At 40.7% G+C, this 25,746-nt stretch overlaps 3 protein-coding genes across 3 annotated transcripts; all 3 read right to left on the bottom strand.

Moving 5' to 3' along the window:
* Window positions 1–10,748: 10,748 nt before the first annotated feature.
* Window positions 10,749–11,735, bottom strand: LOC119896144 (olfactory receptor 1M1-like). Its single transcript, XM_038709635.1, has one exon. The coding sequence runs from the start codon at window positions 11,730–11,732 to the stop codon at window positions 10,749–10,751; it is 984 nt and encodes a 327-aa protein (XP_038565563.1). The 5' UTR covers window positions 11,733–11,735.
* A 2,670-nt stretch (window positions 11,736–14,405) lies between these two features.
* Window positions 14,406–16,469, bottom strand: LOC119896143. Its single transcript, XM_038709634.1, has one exon. The coding sequence runs from the start codon at window positions 16,467–16,469 to the stop codon at window positions 14,574–14,576; it is 1,896 nt and encodes a 631-aa protein (XP_038565562.1). The 3' UTR covers window positions 14,406–14,573.
* Window positions 16,470–24,344: 7,875 nt separating this feature from the next.
* On the bottom strand, window positions 24,345–25,355 carry LOC119896142 (olfactory receptor 2AT4-like). The gene has a single exon (XM_038709633.1). The coding sequence runs from the start codon at window positions 25,350–25,352 to the stop codon at window positions 24,345–24,347; it is 1,008 nt and encodes a 335-aa protein (XP_038565561.1). The 5' UTR covers window positions 25,353–25,355.
* Window positions 25,356–25,746: the final 391 nt, after the last annotated feature.

Raw genomic sequence — 25,746 nt, 5'->3', positions numbered from 1 at the left:
GTGATACAAACATGTGTCTACTGTTAAATGGTGTAACTGTGATCTCTGCAACACAGACAGAAAATGTATGGTTTAGTCTCAAACACAGGGAGTAAAATGTTATGTTAGTTGTAACATACGTTAGGGTGAAATGTAACATTATGTAACAAGAAATATAATAAAAACATGATATTGAAAGCTTTTTGTTCAACACTTAAATTATTTTTTACATAATTGGTGTGTCTTTCTGTGTATGTGTGTGTGTTTGTATCTCAGTTACTGTCAGTCATAGTAGTGACATAGTAGTATTTAACAAAATGTGCACCAACTGAATATTAATGTGGGTGGTTTTGCTTGTTTGTCTTGCTTGTCGTCCCTCTTTATAATGAGCCCACCACTTGTCCAAGAGCATTGTGTAAAGAAAGAGAGAGAGATAATGTGGCTCTAAAGTTGAAAAATCAGAAAGTCAGATTTTTGAAATTCTTCAAATCTCTTATGGAAACATACCATTACTCATGTGGATGAATTATTTTGGTGCTTGGGTTTACCAAAGTCTTGGGGTCACAAAAGTAGTGACATATATGAATAAAATTGTAGATAATGCATAATAATTGCCTAAAGAGACATTTTGAACAATCTTTTTTGAGTACAAGTGTTGTCTGTGATTCTACTTTCACCTAATGTTTGAGGGACTGAGATAAAACAGGACTGTAAATTCACTTCCTACTACACATCAAGCTTTATGGGGATGTGTGCAAATAAAAAATAAGCATTACAACAGGTCAACAGGTCTTCTTTCAAGCAAAATGTTTACTATGTGTATAAAAGCCAGACAGAAATAAAACGTACTACAGACAATATTTACAATATGTAAAAATTGTCCTGAAAAAGTCTCCTGCTGCACATGAGAGCCCTGCAGTGGTGGTTAAAATCCAAGGGATTCTCCCCGAGGGGAAATCCGTTCCGTCTGATACGGATTACGAGCAGGTGCCTTCGTTCCCTGTCAGCATGGAGGAAACCTTGGTTCCTGTCCCAAGGGCCCGTGTTGGGAGCATCATGTCGCCGGACAATTATTTCGACAGACGCCTCACTCACGGGTCATGGACGGCTGCTTCGCGAGAGGCTCCTGGGAGGAGCATCATTTCTCTTGGCACATAAATTGCCTAGAAATGTTGGCGGTTTTCAGAGCTCTGAGGAGTTTTCTGCCCGCTCTCCGCGGTCACCACGTCCTTGTAAAGACCAACAACACAGCGGTGGTGGCCTATTTGAATCACCAGGGGGGTCTGCGCTCGCGCCCATTATGCAAGCTGGCGCATCGGATCCTCCTGTGGTCCCAGCAGAGACTGCTGTCCCTCAGAGCGATGTACATCCCTGGGACCCAGAATCAAGGAGCAGACCTGCTGTCGAGACAGGGGCTGAGGCCCCGGGAATGGAGACTCCACCCCGAGGTGGTGGAGTTATTGTGCGAAGAGTTCGGCCCCATAGACGTGGACTTGTCTGCTCTGACCGGGCAGAGCAGATGAAGTCTCCAGTCCGTTCAGTATTTACACTCTGAAAGCAGACCAGTTGCTGGTGTGTTTCGGGTCCCCCAAGGCTGGGCTCCCCGCTTCCAAACACACCATCAGCAACTGGATCCCTTTCCCTGGCCTATCAGGTGCGTGGGTTACCTTCACCTATAGCCATAAGGGCGCACTCTACTCTAGGCATGGTGGCTTCCAGGGCCCTCCTCGCGGGGATCAGGATTCCTAACTGGAGAAACTGGACTTGTTACAACCTTTCCCAGTCTCCCCTACTGCTGTGCTTACAGTTTTTTTCTGATTACTTGGATTACATTTTTTTAAACTATAGGCTATTTTTGTAAAACTCTGCACACTAACCACAGAACCTTCTCTCACCAAAAAAGCAAAACATTATACATCTCTTGCAAAAGCAAACTATCTTTGCAAAACTCTTCAAACTCTTAAAAGTTGTGTTTTCGCATCAATACAGTACACACAAATGTCTTTGAATAAGCACACAAAGCAGCAACTACGAACTTAAAGTATAAATAAAAAACACTTGTGGCTTTTGCCTTTTCTAACCTATCTGGTGGAACCAAGCAGGAAGCTTCTGGTCAGCGATCTGAAGTCCCTGAAACCTGCATTCTATTAAACGGCCAGCACTCTTCTGGTTGCAAAAAGAAGTCTGGCTCCATTAGAAGTAATGGTAAAATGGCCCTACTTCTCACCTGTATAATTACCTCTTTTACTTGTACCCTCTGCACTGTGTAAATTGAATCAACCAATGCCATTTAAAAAGCTTATGAGGAGCTGTTTACTTTCTCTGGTGAGTAAATTTAGTTTTAAGACTGTTGTTCGCTACACAAAATTGTCAGCCCTGTTAAAAAGACAGTTAACGTGATTAAAGATGCACCTAGCTAAGCAAGCTATCTAGCTAGCTGAACACACGGCCGTTAGCTCAACCGCCTCGTCCAAATACGGTCACCTTCGATGCCGCTGGTTACAAAACAACCGCAGTCCACAAACCAACGGGTGACGTCACGATGACAGTCTATGGGTGGAGCAGTCGATCTGATGATACCAGCAACAGTATAGCCGTTCAGATTTGGTTGAATCTGTTGCCCAGCCTCCCTCAAGCTCATCCCACGGTTGACAACATGGTAAACCACAGTCACTCTGACTTGACTCCTTTTCCTCTTCCTGGTCCTATTTGATCCTGCCCTCTCCTCCTCTTACTTCTTCATCTCCTCATCCTCTTCCTCATCCTCCTTGTCTTTCTTCACCTCCTCCCTCATGTCCTCCTCTTCCTCCTCTTATTTTCACCCCTCTAAAGCCTCCATTTTAAGTCAAAGCTAGTGTTCACCTGTGGCCTATTTATGTGTAATGCTCAAGCTCTGATTGGTATGTGAACTAAAAACTCAAATGTGTCAATATGGAATGCCAATTGGCAAAATAATGTAGCAAAATAGAGCAGTGTTTACAGTTTTGATAGAAGTGTGCAATTGAATTTCAAACTGAATGTAAAACAGTGAGTTGTGTTTGAGTTTAAATGGCACTTTAATTTCCCTGCATTGAACAGTTTTTTATTATTTTACCTTTAGCTTCTGAGCTTACCTATAGCTGTTGTTAAGTCTTTGCTAATATCACTCTATGGAGGCGAATTGTGTTTTTAAGGGAGCAACCAAACTATACATTTATCTTACATTCACGTCCATTAAAATCCATGCAGAGGGCTGGAAAAAGTTCAAGTTTGGTAAAATAATGAAAATAACTGAAAAGTTGACATGACTTAAATAGTCTTGAAAAGACTGAGGGGAAGAGGTAAACTAGAGTCACAGACTGAAGCTGACACATGGAAGAGTCTACAATTCTGGAAGGCTTCCACCATCTAGTGGTTGGTACTAGTACTTTACTTGATTAGTGGATGGTGCTTGAATTACATAAACCAAAACAGAGGCCGGATGGCCTATGTCACTTTTTTGTTATTAGCAACTCTATGTCTTAGTGCCCTGCCTATATATTCAAACATGTAATTGAATACTGTAAAATGTAGCCAGCCTAACATAACTAATGCTTTGTGTTAAAAGTGCTGCAGCATTGCATATCCTGCCACTTCTGTATCTTGTATCAACAACAAGATGATTGTGGTTGCATACACTGTGAGACTGATGAAAATTAAAGGAGTAATGATTTAATAGTGACTGTGGGCTGTGTCACAATAATTAAAGGGGCAATCTGTAGTTTTCAGCGGACACTAGCGGTGTGTGTTTGTATGTGTGCTTCAGCCATAGGCTTGAACTCATGAGCAAGCATAATCCAAAGCACAACCGCTTTCATACAGACATCCTACAATCAACGTGTGAAACACTGGCATGCAGACTGTAGCTTTTCACACAGACATGTTCAGGCTCTGTTTATAATACAATAATCTCCCCTCCAAAAAAAGCAGTGTGACAGCGGCTATAGACAGACTGCTAGAAACTCGGGTAAACTCCCATTGCACTGTTACAGACATACTTTTATCAGCTTGAGGTTAAAGTAAACCATGCCCGTTACATGATAACGTTTACATTTACTCGATTTAGTCGACGTGATACATCGGCATTAGGTCACCTGCCCCTATTCAGTAACTAACATTACTGTTTGTGTGTCTTTTTTTTTTAATCAAAACTTTGACATAATACCGGTGATACACAGGACAGTACCTGTGCACCACACAGAACACTTGCCAGCAAATTGTGCAATTTGGCTTGATCAAGTAGGATATTTGATTTCACCTACTTATCAACTTCCATGTACATTTAGTGATATTGCAGTCACTTTTATCCCCCCCCCCAATTTAAAAGAATACAGATGCAGTGAGTAGCAATCAATCCACAGTCTCCCTCACCAAAGGCAAGAGCCTTAACTGTACTATGGATTCCACCCTCCCCCCTCGAACATAGGCCTATTCATACTCAACTCGCACATATATACATATTCAATTTGCACATATACATACTTAACCTTGCGCATGTATACATACTAATCTCGCGCATACATACATATTCACTTTGCGCATATGTACATATGTACATACTCACCTTGCGCATACATATATACTTAACCTCGCACATACATACATACATACTTAACCTTGCGCATACATAAATACTCACCTCGCGCATCCTTACATACTTACAAATGACAGTATGTATGTATGTGCAAGCGAGTATGTATATATGTACATGGTTCGAATTACAGTAGGGATCGGGGGGGCCTGACCCCCCTAAGTAAGGCTTGGACCCCGCCAAAAGAGGCAAAAACAACAGTTCAGGTGGTCTTCCCTACTTGTATTTGTAGATATTACAATATATTTCCCGTATTCATGCCTTATATTCAAGATTCTTATGATTTCAGACACCCTTAAAATGGACCATACCATCGCCTTTACGTTAGTTGAACGTCTTAAACAGTAACTTTTATTGCCAATAATCAATACTTATTTTACAAAACTGTCCTGCTGAAAAAAACATTATATAGTTGCATACCTGGTCTAATTTGTCAAGGCTTAAATTATGGACACCACTATAAAGTGACTCAAGTTATAGGTCTACTGTATACTAACGCTATATATACTATATATACACACAAAATCTTTACATTTCACACAATTTTTGAAACCTCTCACTCAAAGAGTGAAACCTCATCTCAAATCTCCAAAACCATTAGCTATTTCTCAGCCTTTCACTTAGTTTTCAATTGCATAAAACACTTTTTTCAAAACACTACACACAATTCTCACAGAGAAGACACAGAAATCTAACAGGAAGTGACCTGCTTTCCTTTTCCAAACACAACCAATGAAAATGCTACACTTATTTACCAGGTCTCACAGCCACTCCTTGCATGTGCAAACTGCTTAACTGATCATTAACCAATCACTGTTTTAGTATACAGTAGACCTATACATAGGTCAAAGGTCAAATGACTTGTATTGAACAATGGATGCCAACAATGGACAGAGAGGAAAAGTTCAAGGAGGAAGAGTTGGTAGAAGAGGAGGAGGAAGAGGACGAGGGCAAAGAAGAGAAGGAAGGAGAGCCATCACTGATGAGATCAGGGCCACACTTACTGATCATGTGACCACAGGTTGACCATGAGAGAATCTGAACTGAGAGTCCATAATGTGGCATAGCTGTGGCGTCCTTAATTTGAACCTTCAGAAATTAGAACAGGTTGCAGCAGTATATTGGTTATTTCAGCAGTACAGTATTGTAAAATAAGTATTAATTTTTGGCAATAAAAGTAAAAATTAGACTTTTGGTTTACATATGTTTATGGGTTTCATTTCTTGGATGCTACTGTATACAACACTGTGCTGTTGTTACAACTATAAAAATAACTATTTTTCCAAATAAGTATTTGCTGTTTCAACATTGCATGTGGTGTTTACAGTTTACTTTTCAGCACATCTTAGCAGATTAGTTTCACTCTACTCTCACTAACATTGTATGGAAATGTACACATATGCCTGTGAAAGACAAATGAGCTTTAGATTTAGAACAACAGTGAGTAGATGGTATATCCAATAATTTGCGATTTTGAAAAAAGTGTTTGCCATCTGATGCCAATGTTTCATTTTGGGATGTGCTTATGGCATTTTGAATGCAGTGTTTCATTTTGAAGGACATATGAGGCATTTTGCATTTTGTGTGAGCAGTTGGGAGAATTGTGTGTGAGTTTTGAAAAAGGGAGACATAGTTTTGAAAACGTGTGTAAACAGTTGGAAAAAACTGTAAAATATATTTCCCGTATTCACACCTTATACTCAAGAATCTTGAAATACAATTTCAGACGCCCCTAAAATGGACCATACCATTTCCTAACCTTTACGTTAATTGAACGTCTTGTCTACATCACTGGCAGCGGCAGCTCTAGTCCAGTCCACCACACTCTAAGTTACAGTTTTTGCCTGTTGCTTGAACACGTTTTGCAAAACTTGCCTCATTGTGTCAAAACTCTGCACACAAGGAAATAAGACACGACACTGGGATATAAACCATTCACATCTATGTCAAATTGAAACTCTGCTATCAAAACCTAACAATCCTTTGTCAAAATGTCACTCTGATGACAAAATGATGACCCACTTGCATCATATGAATACACTTTCAGATCAGCAGGAACACACTAGTCTACTTTATATAAAACACCGCAGTCTTTTGTTTTCACTGTTTTTATTCTAGTTCCACAGAGGGAATGTTTTCACAACAACCAAAATCATTACATTACAGTAGTATATTTTACAGTACAGTAAATTCAGTTAAAGCAAAAATAAAACAAACAATACACTACTGTAAACACAGAAAAACACAATTGTGCGAAAGTGGGCTTATGAATCCTGCCGTCTGTTGGGGTCTGGCCATAGGATCTCATCAACATACAAGCAATGTCTCCTCTCACTAAGCGTCAGGGAAAACATCCCCTTGTGTGCCGAATCCATCCCTGGATTGACCTTAACTCAGTGTCTCCGCAGGCCTGTTCCATTGCCTGCAGAAGAGGCATAAAAAAACAATGTGCTGCTCCAGGACGTGCACAATTGCACTTTGGCGGATTATATTATGTCCCTGTCGTCTGTTTTTGCTAAGGTTGAATCCAGCCTCGTCAATGTAAATACATTCATGCGGCTGGGCAGCGCCATCCATGTCCAAGATTCTCTGTAACAAAAAAATACATATTGTGGATGGCTTTACTCAAAGCACACACCTACACTACTACACATACAGAACTGACCCACCCCACCACACAGGTACCTGTGTAGCTTTCTGAATGTATCTATGTGGTACTGATCCAGTGGTACATATTCATCTGTTACTGGACTACACCCATTCTGGATTGTAAATGTAAAGGACTGTAACACTTACCTGTACATATTCTGTCAAAGTTTTTTCACCCTGACACTGTTCTCTCAAATGCGACCCTGTACAATTGCTTCATGGTCATGCTGTGCTTTACCAAGATGCATCTGATAGTGGTAATGCTTACTTGATTTATGTGGTTGAATACTTGCCTGTCTGCAAGTATTTGTTGCTGTAGCTGGTTTGCTCTGACTAGGTTCACTATGGCAAGTTCTTGCTGTTGGGTGAACAGGTGTTGGCGTCCACCCCCAGTAGGTCTTCTAGCCATTCTGTAGAAAAATGAAACCACAAATTGTTCTTATTTGCTTCTTTTTTACAGTACTGTACTGTACTTTACTGTATTTACCATGCATAGTACTGAAACATCTCAACACGTTATCACGGTATGTTTCACAAAACTACCACTTTTGTTGGAAAAGGAGCATTAGCCACCCTGCAACATGTGATACGGTAAGGTGATATGGAACAGTACTGTAAATACTATAGATACAGTCTACTAGAATACTAGTAGAGAGTTGAAGACAGACCTGTTTTCCAGTGGAAATGTCCTTATCATGGATGAAACTGTGAAACAGCTTAGATTAGGGTGGACTCTGCCCAGCTTCCCTAATAGTCAGGCCATGGTTTATGACATGGTCTACCAAAGTTGCTCTTATGTCATCCGAAATAATTGTCCTTGCATGGCCTCTTCAACCATGTCCTCCTCTCTCTCTCGGTCTTCTTCCTCTTCCTCTGCCTCTAGCTCTCCCTGCCTCCAAGTTCTCAAAATGGCTTAACTGAGGCCTTTTTGTAGCGGGCTGATTCAATTTTGTAACTTAATATTTTCAGGTGAGTGTCTGTTTTTTTAAATTAACCAACTTTCCAAACTTCAGAGTTTCATAATCAGCATTTTTCTCACTTAAAATTAGCATTTTACTTAAAATTAGCATAATATCATTCCATTAGCACTATATCCACATTTTATCTAATTGTGCGGAATTCAGGGGTTTTACCTGCCCAGATAAATGTTAATATCAAGATTTGTTATTTCAACTGTATTCAGTTTCAGTTTTATTTGTGTAGTGCCAATTCATAACAAAGTCATCTCATTGCACTTTTTTATATAGAGCGGGGAAGAGATCCAACAATTCCCAATTACACAACGATGTATGACTACTGCTTTATTGAACCCAGATTACATAGCATTCACAGTCAAAATGAGTAAAAGAGGAAGTTGACACTTACAACTTGGAATGATAAGAATTAGGAATTAGATTTGATAATGAGATGATTACAGATGATAATGCAGACTGTATTTTATGATCTTTATATCTTTGGTTCTGGTTCACATTGTGTGGGTCTATGTTTTAGCATTTTGATGGTCTGCTGTTGTGTGTTGTATTTTGCTCTAGAATACATGGTGACCTCTGATTACAAAAGTTGTTGTGTGGTATGGGACACCCATCAACTGGTGTAATAAATTTGATTTATCATCTACAGACTGATGACATTAGTTAAATAAGTGAGGATATTGTAAGCATTGTAAGATTTTAGTTCACTGATGCACGTACCTGTGCTGTACTGGGTTTTCTTTATGTCACTGTATAATTTGCACCCTGAAAACAGGTAATCTGATCTTTGACCTATCTATAAGTCTACTGAATACTAAACAGTGATTGGTTAGTGATCAGTTGAGCAGTTATTGCACATGTGAGGAGTGGGTGTGTGGCCTGGTGAAGAACTGTTGCATTTTGATTGGTTGTGCTTTGAAAGGAAAGCAAGTAACTTCCTGTTAGATTTTTGTGTCTTAGGTAGAGAATTGTGTTTAGTGTTTTAAAAAAGTGTTTTATGCAATGAAAAACTGAGTTAAAGACTGAGAAATAGCTTATGGTTTTGGAGATTTGAGGTGAGGTTTTGCTCTTTGAGTGAGAGGTTTCAAAAATCGTGTGACATGTAAAGATTTTGTGTGTAAGCAGTTGTAAAAAACTGTTCATCAGACATTCATGGTACAGCTTGCACTGTACACATAAACCCACTAGAGGGCAGGCCCTCAACATATTACTATTCTCAAGTCTCCGTCCTCCAATATGGACAGCGTAAAAGACAGTGTGATGTATTGTTATTCGTCATCTTAATTTAATAGTTTATAAGAGAATGTGATAGAGAAGATATCATTAAGTATATCCATTTTTACAAGATGTGACAGTTATCTAATGTAGCACATTATGTCACACTATTCTCAAGTACATACTGTAAACATGTTAGTCTTTTTTTCCCCTTCCTGTTGGCATGTTGTGAAAATATCCTTGTGAATTGAAGTACATCTATTTAATACGAGATCATATGTTGCAAATTTGATTATGCTTCAAGGTAACAAATACAGTGGATTGTCAGAACCAGAAAACCTCCAGTGGTGAATTGCTCCAATAACCACCCTATCATGTGAGTAATGATCATCTCTGTTTGAGGTTTGTTGGGGTAGGTTCTACGTAGCAGAAGGGAGTTACAAACTCATTTTCACTCTACAACCTGTTTTGTGACAAATAAATCAACCTTTTACCTTGTACCTTAATTATTGTATATTACTCAACCAGGAAGATGAAAACAGAAGTTCAGAAAAGAGTCAGTAAAGATTCAGTAGGCTTTCTTTTCAAATTACATATTTTTAATTTGTCCAACAAAAGTAAATACAAGTTGTTTCATTATTACTCAAACAAAATTACTAAACTTAACCTTAAGTTTACATAACTAAACTGCATCAATATTGAACACATCAAATTGAAGAAATATTGCAAATGACCATTTCCTCATGTTTGCCTTAAATTTGGAAAATGAATTGTTGTAATGCATTTCATCACAAGATGCCCCTCATTTTTTCCACACTAGATCATCAAAGTACATAAAATAATTAGAAACATGTCACATAGTTCTATGGTTATGTTTGTCTGCTCAAACCATCTACATTGGGACATGCAGAACAAAAGTTATGTAATCAAATGTCTGAAAAGCAATTCTTGGCTTTGTTTTGAAAAACTTGCAGCTCTTTCAAACAAGGACACATAGAAACTTATAAAATGAAGTGAAATTAAATAAAATAACTGCTAAGATAATTTCCAGATTACGAATATGGTTGATGTGGCAGTTTAAAACAAGTAAAAGAGAATTACATTATGGTATGCAAGCCTTAAAAGCGCAGACACTTAATTTAAGAAATATTCAAAATGCTAAAAGCTCTAAGGTAATAATTACTTTATATTTTAGGTTTGGTCTAAGCCCTTTTTATAGTCGTGCCATTTATTAAAAAGTTTTTGGAATTTACTGAAACCATAGAAAGGCACAAGTTTGCAACAGCAATATTGTGTGTAAGTGATTTTTTCATTTAAACAACTCTCTAAGGTTTTATTTTACTTTGGTCTGTGCTGATTGTATTTTTTCTGACCAGTGCCAGGGCTCTGATTTTGATCTCTTTGGTTTTCAGTGAATATACAATAGGATTGAGGCAGGGTGGGATGCACGAGGCCATCGACAGACTCAGCACACGCTGGTCTGGGTCAATGAGACGCAGATAAAACCCAATAGTAAAAATGGTCATAATTGGAATGTAATATACAGCAACAAGGATGATATGCTCAACACAAGTGGCCAGAGCTTTCACCCGACTGTCTAAAGTTTTCATCCTGAACACAGTCACTAGGATGCTGACATAGGACACAACAATAAAGGTAACTGGTACTGCTAGGAGCAAGAAAGTAAGCAATGAAGCAACAGCCCACTGCAAGGTGTAATCATTGCAGGCGAGTCTAAACACAGGTGCGTAGTCACAGAAATAGCTGAACACTCTGACAGAATTGCAGAAAGACAGTCGAGTCATTATACTTGTTGAAAACGTAATGATTCCCAAACCAAAACACCAACTCAGGCCAACAATACAAGACATGCTCCGCAGTGTGTTAATTGAGTTGTGACGCAGAGGGAAACATATTGCAATCAACCGGTCATAGGCAAGTATAGCCAGTGCATATGACTCCAAAGTCCCGAAAGCATAGTAAACAAACATTTGTACCAAACATAAGTTGAATGGAATAAAATTGTCTTTAAAGAGAAATACCTTTATCATGCTGGGAATAAGGCATGAGTTAAGGATGATATCAATTACAGCGAGGTTCACAATAGCCAAACACTTTGGAGTGTGTAAACAATGATTAAAGGTTATGACATAGATCACCAAACTATTGAACAGCAATGTCACCACATAAACAAATGCTAGAAAGATGAAGTACACACTGATGAAGGGAAATGTCTCAAATCCGATGATATAAAAACCTGGAGGATGAATGATGACAGAGTCGTTTAAAACAGTCCTGAGATAAGACATAGCTGAACTCCACAGGCTGCGTGCTGGAGGACGGCCTTTCTGTAAAGTCCAGTCTGACAAAGATGGAAGTAATTTCACAGTACACATGGGCTTTAAAGGTTGCATATGCATCATATTAATGCCATTATAATCATAACAGTCAAACACAATAGTATTTAAAATGCATTCTCAATAAGTTCAGACATACAGTACGTAACTGTGCTGAAAGTCTGTAAATGAAGCTTACCTGGATCAACACTAACTCTTTGTGATGCTGACTCCAACAGCAGATGGCTGCATATCTGAGTGTTGGACAGTGGAAGATATACTTTCCTCTTGGATCTCCAGAGATAAAGCTTCCTACTGATACTGAGAAAGTCTAAGTCTTTTAATGATATTAATTTGATCCACTGAGAGCAGTTATGTTCCTCATTTTGATTATACTATACTTTTTATGCACTAAATACAAACGTCTAATTATTGTTTTGAATTGTGATTTAATGAGTTTGATCATCTCACTACTCCTTCTACAGGCTGGGATACTGTACATCTCATCAGAATAAAATAAAACATATTAAAATAGGTCATGATAGGGACATAATGGTGCTGTGGCCACAAAGTCAGGCAGAAAAGTGGCACTCAGCCTAAATTAACTTTGTTCTAGCCTGATCAAATGGCAGTGAAACAGTCAACTTTGTTCACCCAAAGTGCTGTCTTAAGTATTGGACTTTCAACTGCTCACACTATTCCTCCTCTCTTTATCGAACCTGGAACTTTCTCAGAGTTATTAGATAATAACCGCACCAACCGCAATAATAATGATAAGAATTTACTCCTGCATTCTTTGAACTCTGCTCATTGCACTATTGTCTCAATCTGTCTATATTGTTTTTGTTTATAGTATGTGTTCTCTATACTGTAGCCTGATGTGTCTGATTTAATTATTTTATTATTGTATTAATGTATGAGTAAGCACATCGTAAGCACTGTACAATCCTGAGTTAAATTCCTCGTATGTATATACATACCTGGCAAATAAACCTGACTCTGATTCTGATGAGAATTATCTCGATGACCTCTTGTGACTAGATAAAAAAATCAGGACCATCCTCTGTTTAATCATTCAGTGATTTGGATACTTCCGCTTGGTCGTATGAAACTCAGAGGAGGCATAAATATATATCAACACAGGAAAACTTGCATGGCAAAAATGCCTGTCGCACCTCTGACGGTGCCATCAGGCCAGCTACACGGTTATCAGCAGGGAGCCATCCTTCATTATTGCTCCGCTCCATTATTCTCGGAACATCTTGGGATGGTGGAGCGATGGCAGGGACATCTCCCTGCCGCCCCTTCCAACTGACCCTAGTATGCTTAAGACCCTTGCCTACCCCACACCTTATCTTTCCCCCTCAACCAAAGCCAGAAACTCCCCTTCTCTGCTTCCTCAGCCAGCTCCCTCATGGCCTTCCTCAACTTTGTCACCTTGATGCCCGTGGTCTTCAGGAAGCGCAGGGTGGATGATCCCACAAAGCCTCTGCATCCAACCTCAACAGGAAAGGTGGCTGCCCTCCATCCAGCTTCTCTGCACTCAGCTGCCAAGTTTGAGTACTTATCCCTCTTCCCTTCGCAGGCTGCCTTGTAATAGGTTGGAAGTGTGATGCTTTTATACTTTTTTGGTGTTTATGCAGATTTTTTGTTTGATTTTATTAGATGTGTTTGGAGTGTTTTTATTATTGCTGTGAGTTTCTTATATTATGATGGACTGGTTTATGACTTCCCCAGACTGACCTGATTTTAGAGTGACTGCACCTCTGGAGATGTGTGCTTGATTGAACTACTTTCCACCAATCAATAGTCAAAAGATGGACCCACAGGCTGTAAAAGGTGGAAGAGGAAGTGTGGAAAGGAGAGGAAAGGAACAGCAAGCACAGCAGGGACAGCGAGTACACGAGATTGAGATGCTGCGGCAAGCATGTTGGCATGGAGCAGTAACAAACTGACCCAAGTAAGAAGGGAGTCTGGAATTGTGAGTGTGAAGCAGCATGCAGTGTTGGCGTTGACACCACAAAGTGTGGATGAACAGTCAGTGGGAGTTAATGACCAGCTACAGAGCAATAACACCAGTGGGTTGTTCGATCAGCAATGGGATTCTTTCTCCATTTACGGTAAAAGAGATACCATTGTAATGTTCTTGTGCAGTGTGTGTAAAACACCGACTAAACACTCAGTTAAACCGTAGCCAATGAAGAGAGATTTGTAGTAAGATTGATCCTTTACTGAGACACTTCTTCATACATGCTGTCTGTGTGGTGAAAACTGTAAATAAAGGCAGTACAAACATATTCAATGTTCTTAACTAAACTAAATTGTACATAGTTGTAAATATGAACATACATCATGCATATAGCATGGCTGTTAGCTTGCACATTAGGGTAAAAACAAAAATGTTTTTTTAAATTAACTTATCAAACATAATTTTTTAACAAATCCCTGCTAATATATGAACTTTAACATGTCTATTGTCAAATGAATTAACTTACCGCATTGCCTCTATGATGTTCCAGAGTGGATGCAAGCAGATTAGTCTCAGAGCATACATGTCTGCTTTCTTTTCCGCATGTGGAGATAAACAGGAAGTCACTAAACAGGAAGTGACGTCATGGTGTGAACGAAAATAATACTAATTTACAGATTATTTATTTTGAACTGAGTAGTTATGTACCTCATTTCCAACTAAAAATAAAAACCAACGAAATAATTCATAAAAAAATTAAGAAAGCCCTAAAGGCACCACACTCCCCGCCTGACCTGTGTGAGGTCACTAAGAATTTATGTTAGTCCAATACATTAGTCTCTAGATCAGTCTTTGGGCAGAAGTAGAACAATTTCTGCAACTGGCCTAAGAAAGGTTTTCACATTACCCTGGTCAGCTGTTTTCACCTCGACCTTTCTTACGTGGCCATCGTTTCCAGGGAAGGTGGCAGTGATCCTGGCCATAGACCAGCAGTTGCGGACAGTCTGCTTGTCTCTGAGTAGAACTAGGTCTCCAACTTCAAGGTTTCTTCGAGGTACTGTCCACTTTTGTCTGTGTTGCAGGGAAGGTAAGTATTCACGGTTCCAGCGGGTCAAGAACTGGTTTGCAAGAGCCTGAACCTGTCTCCATTGCTTTGTGTAAAGGTCCTTGTCTGAGAACTCTCCTGGAGGGGGTGGAGCTCCAGTCTTCTGCGTAAGAAGCATTGACGGTGAGAGTATGAAAGGGTTTTCCGGGTCAGCAGAGACAGGTAGGAGTGGACGTGCGTTCATGATGGCCGTGACCTCAGCCATCAGTGTGCAAAGAACTTCGTGGGTTAGGCGAGTGTTATGTTGGAGAAACATTGAATCAAGGATTCTTCTAGCGACACCAATCATGCGCTCCCAAGAGCCTCCCATATGGGAGGCATGTGGCGGGTTGAATTCCCAGATGCATCCTTGCTCACTGAGGAACTTCTGCAGCCTTTTGTCCATCCCAAGCTCCTTGCGCGCTCCAATAAAGTTGGTGCCACAATTAGATAGGAGCTGTTTCGCAGGGCCTCTGAGTGCGAAGAAGCGTCTGAGGGCATTTATGCAGCTAGATGTGTCCATAGCCTCAATTACCTCGATATGCACTGCTCTTGAACTCATACAGCTGAACATGATGGCCCACCGCTTGCTCTCTGCCTGTCCTCCTCTGGTGCGTCTGGTAGAGATGGACCAGGGACCAAATACATCGATCCCCACATATGTAAAGGGAGGGCAGGTTTTAAGGCGTTCAGGTGGCAGGTCAGCCATGAATTGTTCTTCCAGCTTTCCGCGCAGCCTGCGACAGGTTACACATTTGTGGAGTACTGAACTGATTAATGTTTTGCCTCCCAAAATCCACAATCCTGCTGCCCTAATCGCGCCTTCTGTCAGGTGTCTGCCTTGGTGTTTTACTTGCTCGTGGTGATGTTGGGTGAGCAGTAAGGAGATGTGGCTACCTTTGGGAAGGATTATTGGGTTCTTTTCGGCAGCAGGGAGTTCTGAGTGCTTTAATCGGCCCCCAACACAAATGAGGTTGTCTTCCAAGAATGGGCTGAGTTTCTGCATGGGGCTATTTTTGGGTATTGCTTTGTTGGCTCGGAGGGCGGACAGTTCCTTCGCAAAGGCTGCCATTTGTGTTGCTTTGAGGATAACATTTCTTGCCTGGGCCATTTCGTCTGGAGTACGAGGTGAATTACATCTGTGCCAGCCTTTGCATTTGCTGTTTTTATTTGAGTGCTTGCAGGATCTTGCCATGTGGATGAGGTATGCTACTCCTCTTACTAAGGAGTTGAAGGTGGAGAACCGTTGGAAGCGGTCTGGGGTAAGCATAGATTCTTCCAGGTATGTAGCACAGGTCTGAACTTGGGGTCGGATTTCCGGGTCCCTTCCAGGTTCAACTAGCTCAAATGTCCCACTAACTTGCATTTTTTCTGCTGGAGGCTGATACAGGAAGGAGGGTCCCGTGAACCAAGAGGTCTGCGCCAGATGGGATGCAGGTAAGGATCTTGACGCATGGTCGGCAGGATTTTCCTCTGTACGTACGTAGTTCCATTGTTCAGGCTTTGAGGACTGTCGAATGCGTTGCACTCTATTGTGAACATACACATAGAACCGTTTTGCCTCGTTACAAATGTAGCCTAGCACTACTTTGCTGTCCGTATAGAACTTTGTCGCATCTAACTTCAGGTCTAGCTCTTCCTGTATGAGATCTGCCATCTCTACAGCTAAGACTGCGGCGCACAGTTCCAGCCTTGGGATTGTAGGCTTGGACTGGGGTGCTAGCTTTGTCTTGCCCATAATAAATCCCACGTCAACTTTCCCATCTTGCTGAACTGCTCTCACGTACGCCACAGCACCAATTGCCTTAGTTGATGCATCAGAAAACACACACAACTCTGGTTGGAGGTTTTTGTGTACGTACGCGGTACATGCAGTTGTTTTAGGTCTCTGAGCGAATGTCTCCAAGCTTCCCATCTGCATAGTTTGTCTTCTGGGAGGGGTGTATCCCAGTCGGACAGTTCAGAGGTAAGTTCTCTGAGGAGGGCTCTTCCCTGGATCGTGACGGGTGCCAACAAACCCAGGGGGTCGAAAACACTGTTGACCGTGGAGAGGACTCCGCGGCGGGTGAAGGGTTTGTTTGCGGTTGATGTGGAGAAGGTGAAGGTGTCAGTTGTGATCTCCCAGAGTAGACCTAAGCTCCGCTGTGTCTGTGCGGTTTCTCCGCCCAGGTCTAGGTCCTTGGTTACCGGGGTACAATCTTCAGGTGAGAAGGCCTCCGTTACAGCTGGACAGTTCGACACAAACTTGTGTAAGCGAAGGTTTGACTCAGCGAGTGAGGCCTGTGTGCGTTGGAGCAGGTCGATTGCCTCAGCTTGAGATGGTACGGATATCAACCCATCGTCAACGTAGAAATGCCTTTCCACATAGTTGACTGTATCTGCACCATGCTCCTGTGCACCTTCTCTGATGGCTCTTCGCAGTCCTTAGGTGGCAACGGCGGGTGATGGTCTGTTGCCGAAGACATGGACCTTCATCCGGTACTCTATAACTTCCTTGCTGACGTCGTTGTCTTTGTGCCATAAAAAACGGATGAAGTTGCGGTGGTCTTCGCGCACCAAAAAACAGTGGAACATCTGCTGGATGTCTGCCATGATAGCGATCTTCTCTTTCCGGAAGCGTAGCAGGACGCCTAGGAGGGAGTTATTTAGGTCGGGGCCTGTTAGGAGTACGTCGTTAAGGGAGATACCGTAGTACTGGGCGCTGGAATCAAAGACTACCCTGATCTGACTGGGTTTTTGTGGATGGTAAACCACAAATGTTGGGAGATACCAGCATTCTTCAGCTTCTTTCAGAGGGGGCGCTACTTCGGCATGTCCGTTAGCGAAGATCTTCTCCATGAATGCCACATATTGTTCCTGCATCTCAGGTTGCTTTTTCAGGGTTCGTTGCAGAGAGGCGAACCGCTTGACCACCTGTTCTCTGTTGTTTGGCAGAGGCTGGCGTGGTTCTCTGAACGGTAGTGGGGCGACCCAACTGTTAGCATCATCTCTGTAGATGTTTGTGTCCATTATTTTTAGGAAGATGGTGTCTTCCACTGATTGAGCAGGTTTGTTATCGTTCTCGCTTTGGTTGAACACTGTCTTACCCAGCATCCTCTCAGGCCTGTTAGAGCTTTGCTGCGTCTCTTTTACATGCATGAAGCTTGTGCAGGGTTGAAAAATGGAATGGCGACCACTGTCCAGCACGTTGGTCTTAAACGTGTTGACTGTCGGCTTATGCACATTACCCAGACACACCTCTCCTATTACTACCCATCCCAGGTCCAAACGCTGGGCGAAGAGGGCATTGTGTGGTCCATTGACCTGCTGCCTGACCTTGTGTGCTCTAAGGACATCTCTTCCGAGTAGCAGGAGTATTTCTGCATCCGGGTCCAGTTCCGGGATGTACTTGGCGATGTGTTGAAGATGGGGATGGTGTAAGACTGCGCTCGGAGTTGGAATCTCAGACCGATTGTTCAAGATCTCGTGACACTCAATGAGTGGTGGGAGAGAGATGAGAACCTTGCCATCCAATGACTCGATCTGGAATCCTTCTGCTTTTTTGCCGGATGTTTCTACGATTCAAGAGCAGGTTCTGAGGTGATACGAGAATGGTTTGCTCTCCACATTGAACAGCTCGAAGAACTCTGGTCTAGCTAATGAGCGATTGCTCTGGTCATCCAGAATTACATAGGCTTTGATGGCCCTCTCCTTGGCATCCTTCGGATATATCTTTGAGAGGCAGATCTTTGAGCATGAGCGACTCCATTGGTTTGGGCCGCAAACTTCTGTGCAACTGGTTCTAACAACGGCTGTGTTAGGGTAATTTTCTCCCTCCCCGCCGTTCTCCTGTGGTGGTGAAGTAGTTGATGGGCCGGGATGCATAGCAGCATCATGATAGGTGCTATCACATTCAGAGCACTTCACGGAGGACTTGCAATCTTTGGCAAGGTGGGTGACTGAAGAACAGCATTTGAAACATATTCCTTTCTCTCCTCGAGGAGTTTGTTTCTGAATGTCCTGCATTTTTTGAGAGGATGTGGTTTGTTGTGTAATGGGAAGTTCTTGTTAAGGTCGTCATTGGTAGTAGAAACATCAGTTTTATGCACTGAAATGGGTCTGTTGGTGTTCTTCACACTAGATTTGTCTGGTCTTGTGGGTGTGGTTACACTGCTTTGATACATGAAGCTAGGATCGTTTCGCTTCTTCGCTTCATAGCGCGCGAAGTTACTGAAATACTCAAAGGGAGGGAAGCGACCTTGGTTCTGTTCTTTGTACCAGGATCCAGAAGACACACACACTTTTCTTGAAGTCCATATGGAAGCTTGTCCACGATTGGCCCGATTCCATGTGAAGTATCCAGATATGATAGGCCAGTGAGATAGCCGTCTTCTTTAGCGCCTTGGATCTCCATAAGCAAATCTCCTAGTTCACGTAATTTGGTGTGGTCCCTGGCTGAAATTTTAGGAAAACTGTCCAACCAATGAAACAGTGACTTTTCAATGATTTCAGGTGCAGCATAGCACTCACGTAGTCTCTCCCATGCCTTGTGTAAAGCAAGTTTGGGGTTACCGACATGCACTGAGCGTATGCGTTTAACCTGTTCGCTAGATTCTTTTCCCAGCCATTTAGTCATAAGATCCAGTTCTTGGGTGGCTGTGAGGTGAACTTCATCAGCTGCATTGGTAAATGAGGAGTACCATGCACGGTAATTTCCTGGCTTATCGTCAAATTGGTACAGTCCTGAATTGACAAGGTCTCGTCGTGCCAAATACTGTGCTCCAGCGAAAGGCGGTATTCTAGGTGGAGGAATCGGTTGCGGAGCATATATCTGGGCATGAAAATCCATGGTAGGGTCTGTTCTTCTGACTTCAGGCTTCGTCTCCAATCTAGTCGAATCAGGTAAGTTTGATGCAGGTAAGTGTGTACTGGTCACTTTTTCAGACTGTGGCTCATTGATAGGTTCTAATTGTGAAGCGTCTTTCACTTGTGGGTCCCATGTAACGAAGCTGTCATGTGATTCTGCATGGGGTGGGGAAGCCACAGGTAAGCCTGCCAAGAGTGGGGAGGAAGAACGATTCTGAAGGTTGATTTGAGATTGGATATAATCCTTGGTGCGTTCAATTTTAACCTCTTCTGCTTCGGATTTTCCCACTTCGTCTAAAGGATGCATTGCTTCAGCGTTTTCCAGCACCTCTGCTTCCACCACGGCTGCAGCAGCTTCTCTGTGTAGCATTAACACTTCCAACTCTGTGTCTATCCTTACTGTTTCCAACTGATTTTGAGCATCTCTTGTTGTCTTTTCTGCTTCTCTGACAGACTTTTCCATTTTCAATTTAGCCTCTTGGTTAGCATAAGATGCTCTTACCTTGGCAGCTTCTGCTTTAGCTCGGGCCCGGGCAACACTTGCCGATGATGCTGATGTCATGATGCTCCCAGATCTGGATGACTTGCTGCTTGTTGCCATTTTGACCAGTTCGAAACTTCACAAGTTGCCTTTTCACTGTAATGTTCTTGTGCAGTGTGTGTAAAACACCGACTAAACACTCAGTTAAACCGTAGCCAATGAAGAGAGATTTGTAGTAAGATTGATCCTTTACTGAGACACTTCTTCATACATGCTGTCTGTGTGGTGAAAACTGTAAATAAAGGCAGTACAAACATATTCAATGTTCTTAACTAAACTAAATTGTACATAGTTGTAAATATGAACATACATCATGCATATAGCATGGCTGTTAGCTTGCACATTAGGGTAAAAACAAAAACGTTTTTTTAAATTAACTTATCAAACATAATTTTTTAACAAATCCCTGCTAATATATGAACTTTAACATGTCTATTGTCAAATGAATTAACTTACGGCATTGCCTCTATGATGTTCCAGAGTGGATGCAAGCAGATTAGTCTCAGAGCATACATGTCTGCTTTCTTTTCCGCATGTGGAGATAAACCGGAAGTAGCTAAACAGGAAGTGACGTCATGGTGTGAACGAAAATAATACTAATTTACAGATTATTTATTTTGAACTGAGAAGTAGTTATGTACCTCATTTCCAACTAAAAATAAAAACCAACGAAATAATTCATAAAAAAATTAAGAAAGCCCTAAAGGCACCACAACCATCATTCCTGATTGCTTTCTGGATAGAGAGACTGCAAGACTAAGCTGGCTTGATTTCCATCCTGGTCCATGCAAGGACGAATATAATTAAATTTATCATTATTCTGTTGTTGTTAAACATACATTTCCAAAACATTCAAACTCTCAAACATTTTGTGAACTTTGTATCCACAAAATAAACAGTGTATTATGATGGTTCCCTGAAGATGTATTTATCATTAAATGAGCCATGGTGAGCCAAAACTAAATGGTTCTAATGAGCCCAATCTGTGATGAGTGTTGATGAGTGGAAACAAAACAGAAACCAAACAAAACAGGAGAGGTGCTGCTGCTGGGGGGAATGGAACTAGATGGGAGAGGGAGAGACAGAGCAAACACAAAGGCCTATGTAGCGCAACCACAGTGTAAAGTATCACTGATGAACAAAATGATTTTATAGATAGATATTATATACAGATACATCATATTTGTCCCAACAAAATATTCATAATACATTTAATGTCTGTAAATTGCCCAGTGCTCTCTAAGGATGCATTTATCATTAAACAGGCCATGGTGAGCCAAAACAAAATGGTTCTAATGAGCCCAATTTGTAATTCCATCACCAGAGAATTGTGGTTAATGATCGTGTCTATAACAAACAAACCTTTTACTTTTCAATCTAATTAATCCCTTTTGCACCTATTAAGAAGAAAACAATTAAAAATGGAAGTAAATAGGTGGGAGTTTACAAAGCTGTTATTATGAAACTGTCATCTCATTCAAAGTACCCTTACTCTCCAAGGGCAACAAGAGAACGGCCAGTAGTGTTGGACTTTTCACTGCTATCTTCTTTCTTGAAGGTCTTACTGTATTACAATCACTAACTTCCATTCAGTGTTAAAACTCAAGATATCATTGGTTACCATTAACCTTGTGGTCAGTGAATCTCACACTCAGCAGCTTCCTCAATTTGAATCCACCCACCTAAGATAAAATGAGCCTGCCGCAAGGTCTGCTATCTGCTTTTGTTGGCTTGAAGCAGAATTACTGAGCTATTTGAAATTGTAAATTAGTATCTCAGGATTATCTCCTGAGCAGGCCAGGAGCAGCAAAGATTTCTGTTCTGTGTATTGTGAACGTTACCATGCAGTCTTTAAAAGTCTGGACTTGGATCTGGCATGCACGCCATTTCTAATGTTGAGTAATGCACTCCTTCATGTCAGAGTATAGCTTGGCACAACCAAGTAGACCTAGCTTATTTAAATATATATCATTTTATTTATCCCATTAAAGCACACATTGGATTGACTGGATTCCCCAAAACACAAGAGCTAAAATTCCTGTGGTAAAGACACTCAAATGTAATAAGTCACAAATCTGTTATTTGAACAGACATAAAGCACACAGGGATGAAAGGTTAACATGTTTAATGCAGGAAATCTTAAAATGAGGTCTGACACAGCAATGATGGTATGAATAAAGGTAATTGCATGATATCAGAGGTCAGGACACACGCCTTATATGTGTTATTCTTATTTATTTATTTAATCAATTAATTTATTTATTTACCAGGGACAATGCAATCAACATTGCTGTTTACACTTCAATGTGAATGTACTAGAATTTGCCAATAAGCTAATTTTCATGCATAGTCCTTGGGCAGGCTGTAGCAAATTAGTGCCCAATGTCATCAGTACAGTACTAAAATAAACATGCCATACAATATAATATAATACATAAATACATGACAAAAGTGACAGAAGTATGAAAAAGCATTAAGATTATGGTAAGTAAAGTGCTGAAGAAAGGTGGTTGGATTGCTAGAAGCTGCAAGTCTGATTTGCCTGAAGCCATGTCTTAAGCTTATGTTTAAAAGTTGGGTAATTAGTGCATTCTCACTGTTCAATAGGTAAACTGTTCCAGAAGCAAGTGGTTCTAACTGAGAATGCTGTTTGTCCAAACTTACACATCTTTACTGTACAATACAGTCCCCTCAAGCACATGCTCTTTTTACAATAGTGCTGCTAACCTTCTGCTTTGTGAACTGGCTCAGTGGGGGAGGAGCAAGCCCATGTAACACCTAAAAGATGAGGCAAGCATCTGCAAAATTTTAAAACTACCTCAGTTAAAGAGGTTGTACTTTTTTATTATATGGCAATGGTGGTAGCTATGGGTCTTTCTATCAATAGTTTTTATTTTCTCTTTTTACCAGGACTCAATTGGTTTCAGAGTTGTAATGTTTGTTTGAGACAACATGTGAAGCAGTATGATTTATGGGAAAATATCAAAGCATACATAGAGAGCTTGGCTGCCTCTGTTGTTAAATATGGTCTGATATGTGTCTAGAATTAGCCAAATTGAATTTGATGGTATTTTTTAAATCTGCCTTTTAAATGTCAGCTTTGGATCAAGGATGATTCCACGGTTTTAAAATCACCTCAGACACCTCAGTGATCTTTTCTATACATACATAATTATTTGCTCTGAATATGTTGCTTCTGCATAATGCATTGATCTGGTTCTAGCCCCCCTATATGCTCCACCAGAGTGATCATTCAGTGGTTTGTTTAAATCAGTGAAATGTCTTGTCAAATGTAACTATCATTACTACAGAGCAGTTGAAGCAGCTTTAAATATGAGAGAAGTTTTGAAAATAATTTGTAATAATCGAATCTCATCGCAGTGTCACACCTTCATCTTAGAGGGTTGAGAGAATATCATATCATCAATATCATATTAAAACAAAAACCTGGAGAAACAGTTATATTTATATATAATTATATTTATTGAGAAGTCTTGCTAAAAAGAAGATAGTTGTCTTACAACATCTGTCTGTCCAAAACCTTCTTCATTAGAATATGAGTAGCAGCAGTCGGCTTCTCCAAAGATATTTATTGAAATGTTTACAAACCGTGCACTTTAGTATATACAAGATAACCCTGACTAAAATGGCCTGAACACAAAGACCTATGAGACGCAACCAGTGTGTTAAGTATCACTGATGAACTAGATGATTAAAGATTTTATATACGGTTGCATCAAATTGGCTCTGATGATATTTATAATACATTTAATGTCTGTAAAAAGTCAGATATGTAGGAAAACAAAAGACAGACCATTTGAACAAGGTTCTCAACACTTATAGAATACAGCTAAAGTAAACATTACATAAATGTGGTAAAATGATCAAGTCCAATTGTACTTTTATTAAGTTTAAGCCCTTGAGTGAATAACCGACTCTCTACAGCCAGAAAGATTGGTTTGCATTAGTATATTACATGTAAAGCAATTTTAATTAAATCACATTTACATTAAATTGAGTAGTTTGCAATACAGTATCCTGCTCATAGCCTTTTGGACACTGACCCTGACATTTCTGCTGACAGGCGTTATTAAGATAACACACAGTTCAGGCTCTTCACTCACTGAAGAAAATAATTGTCCTAAATTATTGCAATGTTTTATTAACCCTCTGAGGTTTGCTCTTATGTTGGTCTGTATCAAACGTATTTTTTCTGACCAGTGCAAGGGCTCTGATTTTGATCTCTTTGGTTTTCAAAGAATATACAATAGGATTGAGGCAGGGTGGGATGCAAGAGGCCAGTGACAGACTCAGCACACGCTGGTCTGGGTCAATGAGACGCAGATAAAATCCAATAGAAAAAATGGTCATAATTGGAATGTAATATACAGCAACAAGGATAATATGCTCAACACAAGTGGCCAGAGCTTTCAACCGACTGTCTATAGATTTCATCCTGAACACAGTCACCAGGATGCTGACATAGGACAGTATAATAAAAGATAAGGGGCCAACCTGACTCACCAAACTAGATATTGAAGCCACAGACCAATGCAATGTGTAATCATTACAGGCGAGTCTAAACACAGGTGCGTAGTCACAGAAATAGCTGAACACTCTGACAGAATTGCAGAAAGACAATCGAGTCATTATACCTGTTGCAAACGCAACTATTCCAAGAGCAATACCCCAACTCAGGCCAACAATACAAGACATGCTCTGCAGTGTGTTAATTGCGTTGTGACGCAGAGGGAAACATATTGCAATCAACCGGTCATAGGCAAGTATAGCCAGTGCATATGACTCCAAAGTCCCGAAAGCATAGTAAACAAACATTTGTACCAAACATAAGTTGAATGGAATAAAATTGTCCTTAAGGAGAAATACCTTTATCATGCTGGGAATAAGGCATGAGTTAAGGATGATATCAATTACAGCGAGGTTCACAATAGCCAAACACTTTGGAGTGTGTAAACAATGATTAAAGGTTATGACATAGATCACCAAACTATTGAACAGCAATGTCACCACATAAACAAATGCTAGAAAGATGAAGTACACACTGATGAAGGGATACGTCTCAAATCCGATGATATAAAAACCTGGAGGATGAATGATGACAGAGTCGTTTAAAACAGTCCTGAGATAAGACATAGCTGAACTCCACAGGCCTTTCTGTAAAGTCCAGTCTGACAAAGATGGAAGCAATTTCACATTACAAAGATGGAGTTTAAAGGCTGCATCATATTCATGCCATTATATTAATAACATTTGAGTCTAACATTGTTTAAAATGCATTCTAATTAAGTTCAAACATACGTAACTGTGCTGAAAGACTGTAAATGAAGCTTACCTGGATCAACACTAACTCTGTGTGATGCTGACTCCAACAGCAGCCCGCGGTGTTGGACAGTGGAAGATATACTTTCCTCGTGGATCTCCAGAGATAAAGCTTCATACTGATACTGGAATAGTCATTCTCTTAATGATGGCAATTTGAGCCATGGAGAGCAGCCCCCTCCCCCCTCCCCACACCTCACAGTGGTAT

The sequence above is a fragment of the Micropterus salmoides genome, unplaced genomic scaffold (assembly GCF_014851395.1).
Source record: "Micropterus salmoides isolate LMB-PRFRI ecotype aquatic unplaced genomic scaffold, ASM1485139v1 Ms_hic_scaffold_9, whole genome shotgun sequence".
Classification (NCBI taxonomy): Eukaryota; Metazoa; Chordata; class Actinopteri; order Centrarchiformes; family Centrarchidae; genus Micropterus; species Micropterus salmoides.
Note: the sequence above shows the minus strand (reverse complement) of the source record. Positions and strands in the feature narration are given on the sequence as shown.

Bases quoted from the DNA above. Each gene is read 5' to 3' on its own strand.
- LOC119896144 (XM_038709635.1), bottom strand. From the start codon at position 11,732: ATGTCTTATCTCAGGACTGTTTTAAACGACTCTGTCATCATTCATCCT.
- LOC119896143 (XM_038709634.1), bottom strand. From the start codon at position 16,469: ATGGCAGATCTCATACAGGAAGAGCTAGACCTGAAGTTAGATGCGACA.
- LOC119896142 (XM_038709633.1), bottom strand. From the start codon at position 25,352: ATGTCTTATCTCAGGACTGTTTTAAACGACTCTGTCATCATTCATCCT.